The 16765-nt window shown below is 48.3% G+C and overlaps 1 protein-coding gene across 1 annotated transcript in view; it reads right to left on the minus strand.

Moving 5' to 3' along the window:
* The window catches only part of RSPO4 (R-spondin 4), a 40012-nt gene that overhangs the window by 6782 nt on the left and 16465 nt on the right, over positions 1-16765 (minus strand). Inside the window, exons 2-3 of the mRNA XM_003802639.3 lie at positions 2622-2810; positions 1863-2003 (exon numbers count right to left, since the gene is read on the minus strand). Of these exons, the coding sequence (XP_003802687.2) occupies positions 1863-2003; positions 2622-2810 (330 nt within the window). The remainder of the gene's footprint in view (positions 1-1862; positions 2004-2621; positions 2811-16765) is intronic.

Here is a 16765-nt window from a genome sequence, read left to right on the forward strand (position 1 = left end):
CAAAAAAAAAAAAAAAAAGAGTCCCTGAGAAGTAGACATAGAATAGGGGTAACTAGCAATATGCCCATTTTGCAGATCAGGATACTGAGGCTTAGAGCAGGTGAAGGGTTTGCTAAGGGAACACAGCCTGGGGTCCAGACCTTTTAACTGTGGACTTGTCACTAGATGCATTCATTGACTAGTAAAGGCTGAGCACCTGCTCTGTTCCAGGAACTATTCTGCGTGCTGAGGGGCAGCAGACAGGACAGGCCTGGCTTGCCTCCTGGAATTCACCTCCTAGAGACTAGGTTAGGAGGCAGGGGTGGTCAGTGCAGTGACAGGTGCAGCAGGATCCCAGAAAAGCCTGGGTCATGGAGGAGGAGACTCCTCAGCTGAGTCTGGAAGAGGGGGTGAGATGAGGAGAAGGGTTCATGGAGGGGGCAGGTGGATGGAGTAACCCCAGCAAAGTGCTCAGAGGCATTGAGCCTGTGAGAACCACCTAGAACTGGTTAAGCTGGAGCATGACCTCAAAGATGCTGGGGGTGAAGGGGCCCGCAGAGGGGCACCAGACTGCCCAGGGCTGGGTCGGCTCTGCCTGAGGGCAATGGGACCTGGGAAGGGCCTTGGGCAGAAGAGAAACCTGAGCAGACTGCTGTTTTGAAATAAGACTGCTGGGTGGAGCACGGGCAGGAGGGAGCCAGATCTTAAGTAGGGAGACTGGCAGGAGGCTGTACCCAGAATCCTAGTGACAGCCAGAGGGTGGCAAGAAGACCGTGGCGGGTGGGGAAAGATGGTTGGGGGTGTGGTGAGTTTGAGAGCATTGTGCTGTTTCATTTTTTACCCCCCAAAGTTCTATCTGCCACCCAACCATTACGCATTTATTTTCACCCATCTCTTCTGTCACCCCACTGAAATGTCATATCCCTGAGGGCAGAGGCCTTGTCTGCCATGTTCCCAACACCTAGGAAAGTGCTGGGTCATAGTGGATGCTCTAGTAAATATTTTTAAAGTGAATGCATGAAGAGATTGGACTGGATGTAGGGTCAGGGAGAGAGAAGAGAGAACAATGATGCTTGCATCTAGGGCATGGCCACTCAGGGTTAATAGAGCTGGTTATTGACGGAGGAATCCCAGAGGATGCATCAGGCTGGGGCTGGGGCTGGGGGTGGAAGGGAGGCACCCAGAGGGCAGGTGGGGATATAAGTCTGCTGCTCAGGACAAGATGTGGTGAGTCAGCTGTTACAATGACCATGAATGTGAGCCCAGAGAGGATGTGTAGGCAGAGATACACGGTTCAGGTGAGGATTCAGGGAACATCATTGTGTAATAACAGCCCACGGAAGAGCATTCACAGACAAGGAGCTGTCAGGAGACAATCAGAGTGGTAATAATAATGACCTTGATATGTAGCCAGCATTTATTGCATGCCGGCTGCTGTACTGAGCTCTTCAAATTGTTTTAATTCATTCAATCCTCACAACAAGCCTTCCCCAGGACATAGGTTCCGTGTTCTAGTCTAACTTTTTCTTTTACTCTTTAGAGAAATGGAGGGACAGAGATCTGATGTGACTTGCTTAAGATAACTACTAGGATTTGATTCCAGGTCTGTCTTATTCCAATATCAGTGCTTTTCTTTTAGTTTCCTGCTGCTTCCCTTGGTAATAAAAATAATGATGCCAACCTTGGCCATAACGATGGTGGTCATGCTGGTGTTAGTATGTTGCAGTAGTGCCACATGTAGGTGCCCAGAGTACCTGACATGGTGGTGTTAGGGCTCACCACATGGCATTTGATTGATGTCTTCCAGGTCTCCTGACACCTCTCATCAAGCCCTTGCTCCTGGGAGGGAGAGGGAGGGGCAGGGCAAGGAGGTCCCCACTCACCCTGGCACTCCTGTGTGTTCTGGTGGGCCAAGGTGCCCAGCGGGCAGGTGGGCAGACACTTCCCCTTGTACAAGTAAAACCGCCTCTTGCACCGGATGCAGAAGTCCTGGCTGAAGCAGCTCTCGCAAGTGGCCCCACATTCTGTAATAAAGCCGGGACACCTGGGTGAGGGCAGCTACCACAGAGGGGGCCCTGGGTGTGGGTGGGAGAGCCTCTAAGCAGCGCCATGCTCTGCAGCACTAGGGTCGGAACTCAGTGTCTCCTTTGGGGCTCAGACTTGGTCAAGGTCAAACTGGGCTGCTGCAAATGAAGGAGTTGCTGTTCTCATTTGAGCTGAGGCTCAGAGAAAACAAGTGACTTTCTTGAAGTTACACCGCCAGTTTAGGCTGAGAGTGAGGACTCCCTGCTTCTTTTTTACCAAGGATCAGAGACAGTAATGCCTTGTCCCGGGTCACAGTGAAAATTAAAGTTAGGAGTTTGGACTCCTTTTCCCATTTGAGCTAAGACCAGAGAGCTTACATGCCCAAGCCCACACAGTAAATTTGGGTACAAATGAAATTTCTCTGTCCCATAAGGGCTGATTAAAGCTAAGAGGGGACCAACTGGCCTAAGGCTGCAGAGACAGCCTGGAATGAAGCTGATATCTCAGAGCAGGCTTAGGCGCAAATCCTCTGGCTGTGTTAGGGTGAGAGGGCAGGATCTGAGGCTGCAGTGTCCAGGAGCCCAGCACTAGCCCAGCCCAAGGGAGGAGACACATACTTTTGCACCTGTTGACCTCCTGGCCGCGAATGCCAAAGTAGCCAGCGGGACAGTCGTGCAGGCACTTGCCGTACTGGCGGATACCTTCCCGGCGAATGAACAGGAAGAGCCTCTGCTGGCAGGTGGAGCAGCCGTTCTCCTCTGAGCAGGTGATACAGCCCGTGCAGTTGCCCCCCAGGCCAGTGCCCACTGCCAGCCAGACCAGGGCAGAAAGAAAGGAAGAGAGAGATGGTCAAACTACATGTGTGAGCAACTCCTACCATTTCATTGGTATATTAACCGGGCACATTGCTGCCCAAACAAAAGTCTACATTTCCCAACTTCTCTTACAACTAGATAAGGTCATGGAACAAAAATACGGACAATAAGATGTAAGGTAAAGCAGTATATGCAATTTCTAGAAAGCCACCTTAGATGGCAGGGCCATGCCTTTTTCATCCCCTCATTCTTTCTATTGGGTGGAATGTGAACATGACGGCTGGAGCACAAGCAGCCATTCTAGATCATGAGGTGGAACCTATATCCTGTGAGTGGTGACAAAATAAGATAAAAAGAGCCTGGGTCCCTGAAAAAGGATGAAGTGTTGTACTAGGCCTAGGCTGTTTGTGTAGAGCAGTAGTTCTCAACCTTCCTAATGCCACAGTGTATTTACATTGTTAAAAAGGAGTTGCGACCCAGAGGTTGAGAACCGCTGGTGTAGAGTGTTATGTGAGGAGCAATCAACATCTATTTTGCTTAAATTGCTGTATGTTGGAGTTTCCTGTTATAGGCCAATATAATCTTTACTAAAGTAGTGTATATATATATATATATATATATTTAGAGACAGAGTCTTACTTTGTTGCCCTTGGTAGAGTGCCGTGGCATCACAGCTCACAGCAACCTCCAGCTCTTGGGCTTGCCATCCGGCTATAATTCTCTTGCTTCAGCCTCCTGAGTAGCTGGGACTACAGGCACCTGCCATAATGCCTGGCTATTTTTTTGTTGCAGTTTGGCTGGGGCTGGGTTTGAACCCACCATCCTTGGTATATGGGGCCAGTGCCCTACTCACTGAGCCACAGGCGCTGCCCAGGAGTGTGTATTTTTGAGCATGTAGGGGGTGTACATGCATGATGGCTGGGGCAAGACCTTCAACCTCCTGCTTGGTTTCTGAACATTACTCCCTCCATTCTTTACTGTCACCCGCATCGGGGCTCCCACCATCATCAGGGATAGCAAGTTGAAGGCTGAGGAAGAAGAGATGAAAAATACTCTAGAACCTTAAAGAGCCTCTCTAAGGCTCACAGCGAGTCTGTGTCACCCCATCACCTCAGGATCCCTGATTAATCTGACCACTCATGGGAATTAAGAACTGTCAGACTGGGTAAGCAGGTGGTGGTGTGGCTTTTTCCCTGTTCTCAAACCTCCAGGCCAAGTGTGGAGATGCAAGGGAACCCTTACAAAGAAAGGGGTGCTCACAAGGACCAGTTGGACATAAACTTGTGTTCGCAGCCCTTCCCATATTTCCTTAATCAGAGAAAGGAGATCAGGAGACAGAAGGGCAGAGACAGCAGTAAAACAGCCTGTGTGTCCTTCCTGGAGGAAGGTCATGAGGGGGTTGTCAGTGGCCAGGGCCACCATAGGAGGAGCCAGGCATAGTGGCATTGCTGCTGGCTCACACGAGAAGGCTGGTTGCTGGTGGGTGGCCCAGTAGGAAGAGGCAGCAGGGTAGACCTTTAGGGTAGGAGGTGGGGGAGAGTGAGAAAGTGACCAGGTGTCATTAGGGACAGGAAAGGACAGGGCTGCTTCCTGGAGGCAGCAATTGGGGAAACATTAAACTGTTTCATGTTTATACCCCATTAAGGTCAGACCATTTAATGAACCAGTTATACACTTTGGCTCCCCTAGGCTCCACAGCTACCCAAAAGGGGACATTCTTGCCTTTCCAGCTCCTAGTCCCTCCCTGTTCCTACTGGTGCCCCAGCTCTTTTTTAGAGGCATTCCTGTTGTGTGAGGTCCTGGTGAAGGCCAAATCCTGGTGCCTTCCCCTGGAACAGAAAGCGAAAAGGCCTGACCCTTCTTCATGTTGGCAGTGGGTAGGCCTTGACTGAAATGTGGCCAGATCGTCACTCCCTTGACTCCAAGGCCTGGAAGTGGGACACAAGAGATAGGGGACACATAGGAATGGGGTTTATGTGGTGACAGAGAAGACTCTCTGCTCAGCTCTGGCTGGGGCCTTTCTGCCTCCCCTCTCTCCATTCCTTCTTCCCCGCCTCCAGCTCTCAGATGAGAACTGTTCCTTCCCCAAACCTCATTTTCAGCTCCCTGGATTCTGTGACCCTGCACATCCTGCTATAAACCCTTTTCTGTTGCTTACAACTAAGGATCCTGATTCCTTTGGGCAGGCTCATATCGAGTACCTGGTAACTAAGTTGTATCTGGGGATCTTGCCCCCAGAGAAGGGTGACAATGCCCACAATGATCATGCCCTGGGAAGAGAAATTGCAACAGGAAAGGAGAATAAAGGTCTTTTGTGCTTTCAAAGCTGTATACGTGGTAGGGACCCAAAAGAAAAGAGAAAGTGTGATGTTGTGATGTTGTATGAGGAATTCCCAGGGCCAGAGAAAGAAGAATATCAACTGAGAATTTAGCAGAGTCTAGACTTCCCATCCACTTGGTAAAAGAAATTAAATTCTGGTACTACCAAGGGCTAGCAAACATGAGAGAAAACTTCCACTTCTTTTTTAAAATTTTTTTTTAATTTTAATTATTATTATTATTATTAAATGATAGCTGTATACATTAATGCAAACATGAGGTACAGTTAGTGCTTTCATATATAATTTGAAATATTTTCATCAAACTGGTTAACACAGACTTTGTGTCATTTACTTAGTTATTATGTTAAAACATTTATACTCTAGTTCTAGAAAAGTTCACTCGTACCCTTGTTAGACAGACCATATAGGTGATCTTTCCAGTCACCCTCCCACCACCCATTTGCCCTTCTCTCCTCCCCTTCTCTACCCCCTCCCCATATTCTTAGGCTAGAATTAGGTTGTAGCTTTCATTTGAGATCTATAAATTAGTTTCATAATAGGGCTGTGTACATTGGATACTTTTTCTTCCATTCTTGTGATACTTAACTTCCACTTCTGATAGAAGTATAAACTTTGAAGAAAAATATAGCATTATCTAGTAATTTGAGGGTGTCAAACACGGCAACTTAGTTTCTGGTATAAGCCCTAGAGCAGCAGTTCTCAAACTCTAGCCCACACCAGCAGCTGCTAGAGAGTTTGTTACTATAGAGATTGCTGGGTTCCACCCTGGAGGGTCTGATTCATTAGGTCTGAGAATCTGCACTGTGAACAGGTTCCCAGGTGATGCTGATGTTGCTGGCCCAGAGACCATGCTTTGAGAACCTCTGGTCTACAGGAACTCTTGTATATGCACAAAAGGAAATGTACAAGGTACTTGCAGCATCATTCAACAGCAAACAATTGCAAAGAGCTCTTTGTCAAAAGAATAGATAATCATATACCACAGCCAAATCACTGAGGCAGAGTGACAGGTATCGTTGTGGACACATTTCCAAAACAGTGCTGAGAGGGAACCAGTTATATAAAGTTCAGTAACCTGCAGTACAGTACTTTGTAGCATTTATGACACATAAAAGTATATTAAAAGTAAAAGACAGGCTTGGCTCCTGTAGACAAGGCTTGGCACCAGCCACATACACCAGAGCTGCAGGCTCAAATCCAGCCAGGGCCTGCCAAACAATGACAACAACTACAACAAGATAGCTGGGCATTGTGGTGGGTACCTGTAGTCCCAGCTACTTGGGAGGCTGAGGCAAGAGAATCGCTTAAACCCAAGAGTTTGAGGTTGCTGTGAGCTGTGATGCCACGGCACTCTACCCAGGGCAACAGCTTGAGGCTCTTTCTCAAAAAAAAAAGAAAGTAAAAGACAGAAGAGACTAATAAGCACTGAATTCTGGATGATGGCACACACCATTGATTTATTTGTAATTTTTTTTTTTTTAGACATAGTTTCTCTCTGTTGCCCTGGGTAGAGTGCTGTGGCATCATCATAGCTCACAGCAACCCCAAACTTTTGGGCTCAAGAGATCCTCTTGTCTCAGCCTCCCAAGTAGCTGGGACTACAGGTACCTGCCACAATGCCCAACTAATTTTTTCTATTTTAGTAGAGACGGGGCTCACTCTTGCTCAGGCTGGTCTGGAACTCCTGAGCTCAAGCAATCCACCCGCCTTGGCTTCTCAGAGTGCTAGGATTACAGGCATGAGCCACTACACACTAAAAATACATTTAAAGAAAAAAGAGTTTATTCTCTACTGTGTCCTGGCCAGTTGTGGACAATTTATCCTTTCTTCTCTCCCCTTGTCCCTTCCCAAGGCCTGTCCTATTCTCAAGCTGAGGTCTTGGTCAGGGGAAGGTAACAAATACTAGGTATATGGGACGTGGGTTTGGAGATCAGTGGAGGCCTGCGTCCCTGATCACTGTACTAGTTGTCCCCCAGGTCCACTCTTCCCCTCATCCTCCGTTATGGAACCCTAAATTTAAGCCAAGTGCGCGTCTTCTAATAAGACTACATTTCCCAGGCACCTTTGCAGCTACATGTGGTCATGTGTCTGAACTCTGACCAATGGTATGTGAGTGGGCGTGTCCCTATGCCACCCTCGGAAGTGTCTGAGCAATTTTCCTCCCCTTCTCTTTTCCGCCTGCAAGATTGCAGACTTGATACGGTGGAACCCTGCGGGTGTAGGTGGCTGAGGGGTCGTATAGGAAGGCACCATACTAACTCAGCCTTACTAACCCAGGGCTGTCGCTGCAGAGCTTTTTTTATTGGAGAGGGAGGAAAGCGTCGTCCATCTTTCTGATACACGATAATGACTGATGATGGATGTTGAGTCTTCAGCCATGCAGGTCAGTACAGGGTGATGTCATTGGAGACCTGGGTGCCCTCCTCTGTGCCTTGGCACTACATAAGCCCACTGGACCTGAGATGCAACCCTATCGCCAAGGGGTGAGGGCACCCTCAACTTACTTGAGGTGATCTCTGCCATTTGACAGAATAGGAGTCCCAGGCTCACACCTGTAATCCTAGCACTCTGGGTGGCCAAGACAAGTGAATCTCTTGAGCTCAGGAGTTTGAGACCAGCCTGAGCAAGAGCAAGACCCTGTCTCTAAAAAATAGCTGGGTTTTGTGGCAGGCGCCTAATAGTCCCAGCTACTTAGGAGACTGAGGCAAGAGGATCCCTTGAGCCCAAGAGTTTGAGGTTGCTGTGAGCTTTGATGCTACCCCAAGGCAACAGAGTGAGACTCTGTCTCAAAATAAATAAATAAAAAATAAAGGAGTTCCAATTATGTTCGGTTACACAAAAACAAAGTGGGATTTCCTACAAACTGAATTTGTGGACGAAGACTCACACCCAGACCTGGGTATTGTTGACCACTTTGCAGCAGAGGAATCTGAGGCTCAAAGTGGTGAAATGATATGTCCAGAGTCACACAGAATCAGTAGGGACAGACCCATGTCAATCTTCCCCACACTGCTGTCTGACAGCATTTGTTCAGAGCTTCCTATGTCAGGCAGAGCCTGGTCCTATGGGTAGGGTGACCAGATTTTAACATTTGTAAATTGGGACAACATGGCCAGGGGGCGGGGCCGGGGCAGGGGACAGGGCAGGGCAGGGCCTGACAACAATGCAAACTTTGATAAGCAGTTCTTGATAATCACTTCTCAGCAATTATTTGTTATTATTACAGTTTAACATTATAAAATTAACAAAAATAATATAAAACTCATATTCTGGCGAAATAGCCACATGGCAGCTGAAAACCAAATATTCCCTTCCTGTTCTCCCACCTGTTCGTGCGTTCTTTCCAAAAATTGTGACTTTTTAAAAACGCCGTGGGACGCAGGACAAATTGTTAGAAAGCGGAACGTCTGGCCACCCTACCTATGGGACTCACAACCTGGTGGGAGGGAGTGAAGCCCATAGAAATGATAGCAAAGTAGGATGCCCTAAGTGTTCAGAGTTAGAGACAAAGCAAAACTCTCACCATTCTCAGAAGAGCCTGACCCCTGCAGTTTCAGTGGGGAGGCTAAGGCCAGAAGGAGTGGGGCCTTCCCCAAGGTCAAGACAGCCAAACTGCCAAGAAGCTGCTGTGAGAGCTACAGCACTCTTTGTAGAACGATGTCTCAATTTGCCTTAGGCCAAAGAACCCAAGAAGAACCCCCGGCCCCCATCACGGAAAGTGTGGGCCCACAGAATGGATCTTAAATAGTATCATTCAACCTCAGGTTTTTTTGAAGGGTGGCAGCTCTCTCTGCGGCTGCATCCTTGGCCCTAGCAGTTGGCTAGAGTGCCCTCTAGTGTAGGGTGACCAGACGTCCCGCTTTTGAACAATTTGTCCCGTGTCCCGCGGCATTTTAAAAAAGTCCTGATTTTTGGAAAGAATGCCCGAATGGGCAGGAGAACAAGAAGGGAATATACGGTTTTCGGCTGCCTTGTGGCTATTTCACCAGAATATGAGTTTTATATTATTTTTGTTAATTTTATAATGTTAAACTGTAGTAATAACAAATAATTGCTGAGAAGTGATTATCAAGAACTGCTTATCAAAGTTTGCATTGTTGTCAGGCCCTGCCCTGCCCCGCCCCTGCCCCGCCCCTGCCCCGCCCCCCAGCTATGTTGTCCCGCCTTACCGATGTTAAAATCTGGTCACCCTACTCTAGTGCCTGTATGTGGTGGCACCTCTACTTTTTGAATATTCATAGTTTCAACGGCATTTCATCACATCTCTAGAACTCACTAGAAAGAGAAATGTTATTTCCCCTCCCCAGCCCCACCCCCACGGCGAGGTGAGGCATTTGAATGCTGATTTTATGAATAATAAGTAATGACAATTAGAGTTTGTATAGCGCTGCTCTAGATGGATTCAGACATGATAGTTCCTAAGCTTGACCGCGTGTGAGAATCCCCAGGGAGACTTAAATTTGGTTTGGGCCAGGAATATGAATTTTAACAAGACCAAAATACATGTAACAGGCATTTTGGAAGCATCTTCCCAGATCACATCTTCTAAGCAGTGGCCTTGGCAGCTGTGTTTGCACTGCCCGGTCCTGATCTTGGTCCATGGTGGTTTCAAACAGCAGCCAGCAGCTCATCAGGCTGGGCCAAATAGACCACGTCTCTTGAGAATTTTGACTCTGGGCTGACAGACAATGGTCTGGGCTAGCCTCTTGATCTAAGGACCTTGCAGGTGGGGAAGACAGCCTGTTCTGGTGCATGTGTGAGTAACCTAGGTGGGAAATAGCTAGCAGAGGCCCCACCCCTCTGCATTCCTAGACTTGGAAGTTCATGTGGTGCTATCCTCACTCACATGCCCTTAACCAGTCCTTGCCCAATCATAGGATCAGGTTCCTTGACTACAGTGGTAGTGGTTCAGGCGCGGACACAGGTCCCAACAGGAGCTAGTCTTGGATTTTTGCTTGATTGAAGGGGGTGTGAGGTGTGTGTGTGTTTTCTTTTCTAGTCTATGGATCTAGGAGGATAAAGGCCAGAAATGATGGCTGCCACCTTAGGGAAGAGCCTCCTGAGATTGGAGGCCACAGAGCAGAGCAGAGCTAAGAGATACAGACAAATTCCAAAAACAGTCATCTGTGCACCTGGATCTACCCCTGGGGAAACCAAAAATTGTCTTCTTTCCACAAGCCACTTTGAGTTTTCTGTCACTTATACCAAATGACTCCTGAATACTACAGAAGCAGAGAGAGAGAAATTAAACAAATCAGCTGCAGAGAGGAAAGCAGCAAACAGAAACATCATGGGCTCCATAGACAGACAAAGTTTCTGACAGCCTTCCAGTCCCTCCCAAGGCTTGGCTTGTCCCACTGTGCCAAAGAAAGTCACTTTTTCGCTTTGGCTAGTTCTTTTCTGTCAATTTACAAACAAAAGGGATGTGGCATGCTAGTTAGGAAACAGATCCTGGGCAGCAGCTCTGCTTCAGGGTGAGGCTCACCCCCAGCCTGACCACTCTGAGGCCCCAGGGGACCCCATTGTTCTAGGGAGCACACTTTGAAACCCCCTGGTCTTTCTGCACCTCATGTGGATTGTGGTCTCTTGCTGCCCTTTTCTAGCTCGGATGTGTATTTCTAATTAAGAGCATTTGAGCTCTAATTGCAACCTCCACAAGTTTTCCTGGGACATACATCAGAGCAGATGGTAAGCACCCCATGTAATTTCCCTTAACAACTGTCTCCCGTAATCAAGACCATCCCTGTGTTAGTCAAACTGCCAGTCGGCCCCAAAAGTATGGCCCTGTGTTGCTCCAGCAGCTGGTGAGGCTTAGAATGACATCTGAGTCAGTCTTTCTCCAAGTATCCAAGGGATGAGTTGAGACTTGAATGTCCGTTTTACGTAGAATGATAGTGGAATTAAACACACTAGGCTTGACAGTTTACAAAGTGATGAAGGCTCATGACAGCTCTGAATGCATGCATTAACCCAGGGTTGAATGATTCATTCATTCAATAAATAATTACTGAGCTCCTACTCTGTGTCAGATCCAGAGGGACTCAATGGTTATAAGGTTTGGGAACAATTGTGTGATCATGGGCAAGGTACTTTACCTCTCTGAGACTCAGTTTTTCTAGCTATAAAATGGGAGTAACAATGCTTTTATTGCAGAGTTGTTGTGATTAAAAGAGATGGTGCATGAAAACTCTTAGATCAGACCTCAGCACACAGCAGGTATCTGATAAATTGTAGCTACATTATCATGTCAAAGAGGATGATGTGTTTTTTGCCTTCAAGGGACTTAAAACTCTAAGGACATGTGTTGTGTTGCAGGTGCCCAGGTTGAAATCCTGGCTCCACGACTCATTGTGTGACCTTGGACAATTGCTTTCATCTTATGGACCTCGGTTTCCCCATCTGAAAAATTGTGGCAGTAATTCCTACCCCTATGAGCTTTATTATGAAGGCCGTGCAAACAATCCAGCAAGTGCCTGGCATATAGTAGGCATTCATCTCTAAATATAAGTTCCCTTCCTGTTCCCTCACCATCATGATGCACAGTGGGACTGTCAATCAACATTTGAACCCTCCTCTTCTTTCACAGCTGAGGAAACAGGGGTCAGAGATGTTGTTGAGGTTAGAAGGTGATCAGCAGAGTTCAGGGACAGGGTCCTTGGGTCTCTGGCAGGTGAACAGCTCAGGGCAGAGACATTAGGAGGCAGCTGAGGTCCTGGATGAAGGGCAGGTTTATTCTTTCTGTTGGGAACAGAGAATGGCCTATGCTCTTCAAGGAAGAATTTCCAAGCTCAGGGCCAGGGTCACCCACATCCTGAGAGCAGCCCCCAGCCCCTTGTTTCATCACAAGTCAGTGACTCAACATTTTCAAGTGATCTGTGTCTTTTCTTCCATTTGGAGATTTTGAGTGGACTCAGGGTCATCTCTGCAATATCACGCCTCCCATCTACCTTCACTATGCAGGGCTTTCCTTAAGAGGGTCTCAAAGCACAGGTTGACATCTGGGTCCTGAAAATGACATGTTCTCCTGGACAAGTTCATCTCCCTAGCAGTCTCTGTCTCTGAAATATCCTCAATATCCAAGCCAAGAACAACTCTAGTCCTGCACTTAAAAAAAATTTGGATAGGTTGCCAAAATTTAAGAGATTTCGTATTAAGAAGCCAGCATTTGGACTTCTCTGGAAAAAGTCAGGATGTCTGTCAACACTGGGCCTGCATTCTCAGGGCAGTCGTGGGTTGGAGTAAATGGGGCATATGCTCTCCAGTTTGGTGCAGTCCCTACAACTCCCTATTACTGTCCCTGATGCTGAGGGCAGAGGACGGCTGCCATATGTTGTCATCCTTGAATGGCATCTTATACCCCTTGTCACTCACTGACATTAAAAGACAAGGCAGAGCAGAGGTTCTCAAACTTGGGCATGCACCATGTTTACCGAGAGGGCTTGTTAAAAACACAGAACGCTGGGCCTCACCTCACAGTTGTTAATTCAGTAGGGTTGGGTGGGGCCTTGAAATCTGCACTGCTAACAAGTTCCCAGGTGATGGTCCTGGGCCCACATTTTGAGAATCACTAGTGTAGAATGGGGGTTAAGAGCCAGATGGGTCAAGTTCAAATCCTAGCTTGTCCATGTGACCTTGAACTGGTACCTTACCCTCTCTGTGCTTCAGTTTTCCCATCTGTACAACCAGAATCCTACTGGCTGACCTCATAGGTATGTTGTGAGGACCTGGACAGGGCCTGGCCCTCAAGTGGGTCTCCATAGTATCCCTGCTAACTACTATTACTGTCAACACCTGCCTTGCTTCCACTGGTATTTGTCATCCTGGAATTGCTTTGACAAGCAGTCCAGAGCTTTCTATTTTGATGCTAACATTTTTGGAGGTAGAGTTTCTTCATAATTAGGGAGTGCCTAGGGAAGTGTATCTTGCATGAGAACATTGCGTGTCATGATAGACTAAGGATTTAATACAGCTGTCCTGAGGACTCCCTGGGGCTAAGAAGGATGGGGACAGAGAGAAAGACACCACTCACTGCTCCCTGCCCCAAGGCATCGAGCCTCTAGAGGGCTAGGCCCTGCCCTGGTCCCTGCTCTGTCCTTGGGAAGAATCCAGAACAAGGTAAAGGAGCCCCGCATAGAAAGTGCCAGGCAGCCCATCCTCCAATCCCTGCCTGCCAGTGGGGCATGCATGTCATCAATGACCAAAGGAAATAAACAACATCTGGGCGCCCGCCTGCCCGCTCGGGCTGCCACATATGGGAGGCAGTCGCCACCACTGGAGCCGGCTCAGGAGAGCCCCCAGCACATTCCTGCCTGGGGGGTAGATTGCACCATCCCTCTGGGCCCTGGAGATGACTTCTGGCTAGGAGGCTCATGCACCGGACCTTTCTCAGTAAGGGGAGGGAGGGGAATGTACAGGGCCTCATATTCAGCAGAACCTGAGGTGGTCTTGGCTTTAGGGTCTGAAAAACCACCACTTTCTGGCTAGGTGATCTTAGGTGGCTTCCCCACTCTGAGCCTCAGTTTCCCCTTCTGTAAAATGGGGATAATGGTAGCAAGCACCTCCCAGGCACCTGTGAGGAGGACATGCGCTCATCCATGCCAAGTGCTTAGCACAGCTAACAGCAGAGGAATGAGTGCTGTTATTACTTCATCCAGGAGAGATGCTCCCTTGAGAGCTGGGGCCCAGCTTGGCTTATTCCCCCCTTTAAATCCCCTTACCTTGCACATTGGAGGTTCCCGCTAACTCTTTTTTAAATGAATGAATGGTAGCTTAATGGATGACCTCAAAGACTGCTCTCAGGGAAATCAGTCTAGTTGGAAGGACCAGGCTTGCATAGATGTAGAGAAAGCTGATGATCTCTGCCTAGGGGCTCAGAGCCAAGCCTGATAGGGAGCCCATCGGCAGGTGTGTGTTCCCTGTCTTTCAGATCAGGTCCCTTCCAAACTCTCTAGAAGTCATTCTCTGGCCACCTCACTTGGGCTCAGGGAGGCAGGGAAATGCCCTAAGTCACAGCCACTGCTGGACATTCGGCTGGAATCCTTTGTAGGTAGTGGCAGAGCCAGGGTTCAAACCCCCATGTGTTGATTTCCCAGCCAGTGGTAATCCTCAAATTTAAACCTGCATCAGAATTACCTGAGGCTGCTTATTGAAAACAAGTGGCATCGCCACCTTTCAATACCTGCTGCTGGTTTAATGCTTATAGTGTGCCCAGCGTTACATGTGCATGAACTCACGAGATCTCCAAAAACTACTCATGGGGTCAGCCCCGGCTTCCTAATCTGGAATGTGTACACCAAGTGCCCAGGGCTTGGGGTTGAAACATAGACTTTGATACCAAAGGGCTGGGGGGGGGGGTTGGGCTTCTGCTTTTCTAACAAGCTCCCCTGGGAAGCTGGAGGTGCTGGCCCCAGACCTCAGCCGAGCAGCAAGGAGGAAGGTGCTGTTAGTATCCCTCAGTGGGCAGGATGCTAAGTAGCATCCTAGTGGTGGAGCAATAGTTACCCCCACAGCTGACTCAGGCCATGAACACTTTCCCTGGAACACGATACCTTGCCCCTGTGGCCTGACGATGAATGGGGGATGTTGGGGGTGATATTTGGAAGCGGCAACATGAATCCTCTCACTGCTCACAGGACAGATATTTCCCCAAGTGGTTCAAGTTGGGGACAGTCCCTGCCAAACTCAGCATGGCAGGAAGTAGAGGAGCTGGGTTCCCATATGCCTGAGCATGTGTGTGCAGACAGGTGAGACCCACCTCTAAAGGGTCGAAGGCCCCCAAGTGGCAGTGTAGAGAAAGTCCCTGTCCCAGAGCAGGCTGTCTGTGCCAGACATTCTCACACCAAACCAAATCTCTGCTTTCCCATCCCTTAAGGACTGTGAATTCTGCCCACTGTTAGCTACTCATTAGAAGAAGTTGCATTTGTGTTCTTAGCGGGAGCCCCCAGGGCACTAAGCAGCTCAGAGCAGCCACCAGTGACCTTCAGAAAGATCATATTTTTAAAAAAGGATTGTTATTGGATTCCTCATCATTTGGCAAGCAAGCTGCACAGAGGTAGAAACAGCTGAGATAGGCACAGGGAAGGGGGTCATCCCCTCCAGCTGGCTCCCCCAGGCCCATCTCCCCAGAGCTCAGCACCCTGTTAGCCATGAACACAGAATTGTCATGAAGCTGTTCTGAGCATGGAACGGTCACAAAACCAATCTGTCTGTGGAATTGTCACCAAACTGTCTTGTGCATGAAAGTGTCACAATGCTGTCAAGTATGTGACACTGTGTAAGAAACTATCTTGAGATTGCCCTATAGCCAAAACTGTCATGAAGTTGTCAGGTATGTAAAGTTGCCACTCATTCAAAAAAATATTGAGAAATAGTTCCTTTTCTTCTCATGTGATGGGGATAGGTTTGCTGTGTGTGACCTTGAACGAGTTGCTGAAATGCTCCATGCTTCAAGTGACTGTATCTGTTGAATGATTGTTCAGGGCCAGGAGTGGACTCAGACAGGTTCTGGCTCTTTCCAGTCCTAGCTCTGTCCCACTGTGAAGTGGTCTGGTGTGTGACCTCAGGTAGGTCCCTGGCCTCTGGAATCCTCTCTGAGCCTACCCTGGTTGCTGTAAAGTACTCTGGGACCTGGGCAGTTTATGATTCTCAGGGCTCTTTATCACTGTGGAGGCCTCTGGTGACTCTTGGGGATGCTGTGAAGGCTTTAGCTCTGGCTGAGCAGGATGTGAGGACCCTGCCAGGACACCTCCGCCTAATCAGAATGCTCATTGTGACAAGATGGGGACACTTCTCCAAACCCAGGAGACTCCAAACTCATGAGCCTTAGGGAGTATGCAAGCTTCAGGAAAGGTGGGAGAAACTTTCTCAGGGGATCTGAAGGCTCATCATTCCTGAGAACGCAACTGAGAAAGTGACCAGGTTTCGCAGTCTGCTCTTAGAATTACCTTCTCCACTTTCTCATGCTAAAGTCCTGTGATCAACAGAGCTCAGGGAGGAATTAGGGCCTTGGTTCCTGTCACAGTCTGAACTCAGACTCCTTGTGTGACCTTTGGCAGAGTACCTCATCACCTCATGCCTCAGTTTCCCCATCAGAAAAACAAAGGATTAGCATGAACATTTTCTCAGTCAAGGAGGCCTCCTTTTCCCTAAGATGAAATGTGAAATGGGGGCTTAATTCATGAAATGGATAAGAATTGAGTGAGTGTGCCTAAGGCCAGGGTGAGGGTGGTCTCAAGTCCAATTCTTTTGGTTCCCTTTGCCTTACTTTCTATGGACCTCCTGAGGCCCAAATGTCCCAGAGTGCTAATCACAGTGAGAGAGGTGGTTAGTATTGTGGGGCAGTTAAACACCCTGTCTCTGGGGGCAGATAGCTTGGGTTCAATTCCCAGCATAACCTCTCTTGGCCTCAGTTAGCCCATCTGTAAAATGGGGATAATAACCGCCTTCAGACATTGTTGCAAAGGTGCGGTAAGTTGTGGGTATGGTGTGTTCTGCAGAGGGTTTAGCAGGTGACAGGTGCACAGCAGTGTGAGAGCTGTGAGAAGCTGTGGAGCACTGACATGGGCCAGACTGTTGTGACAAGATGGGTCTTATTATCTTGTCTTA

The sequence above is a fragment of the Otolemur garnettii genome, unplaced genomic scaffold (assembly GCF_000181295.1).
Source record: "Otolemur garnettii isolate 467f Iridium unplaced genomic scaffold, OtoGar3 scaffold00251, whole genome shotgun sequence".
Taxonomy (NCBI): domain Eukaryota; kingdom Metazoa; phylum Chordata; class Mammalia; order Primates; family Galagidae; genus Otolemur; species Otolemur garnettii.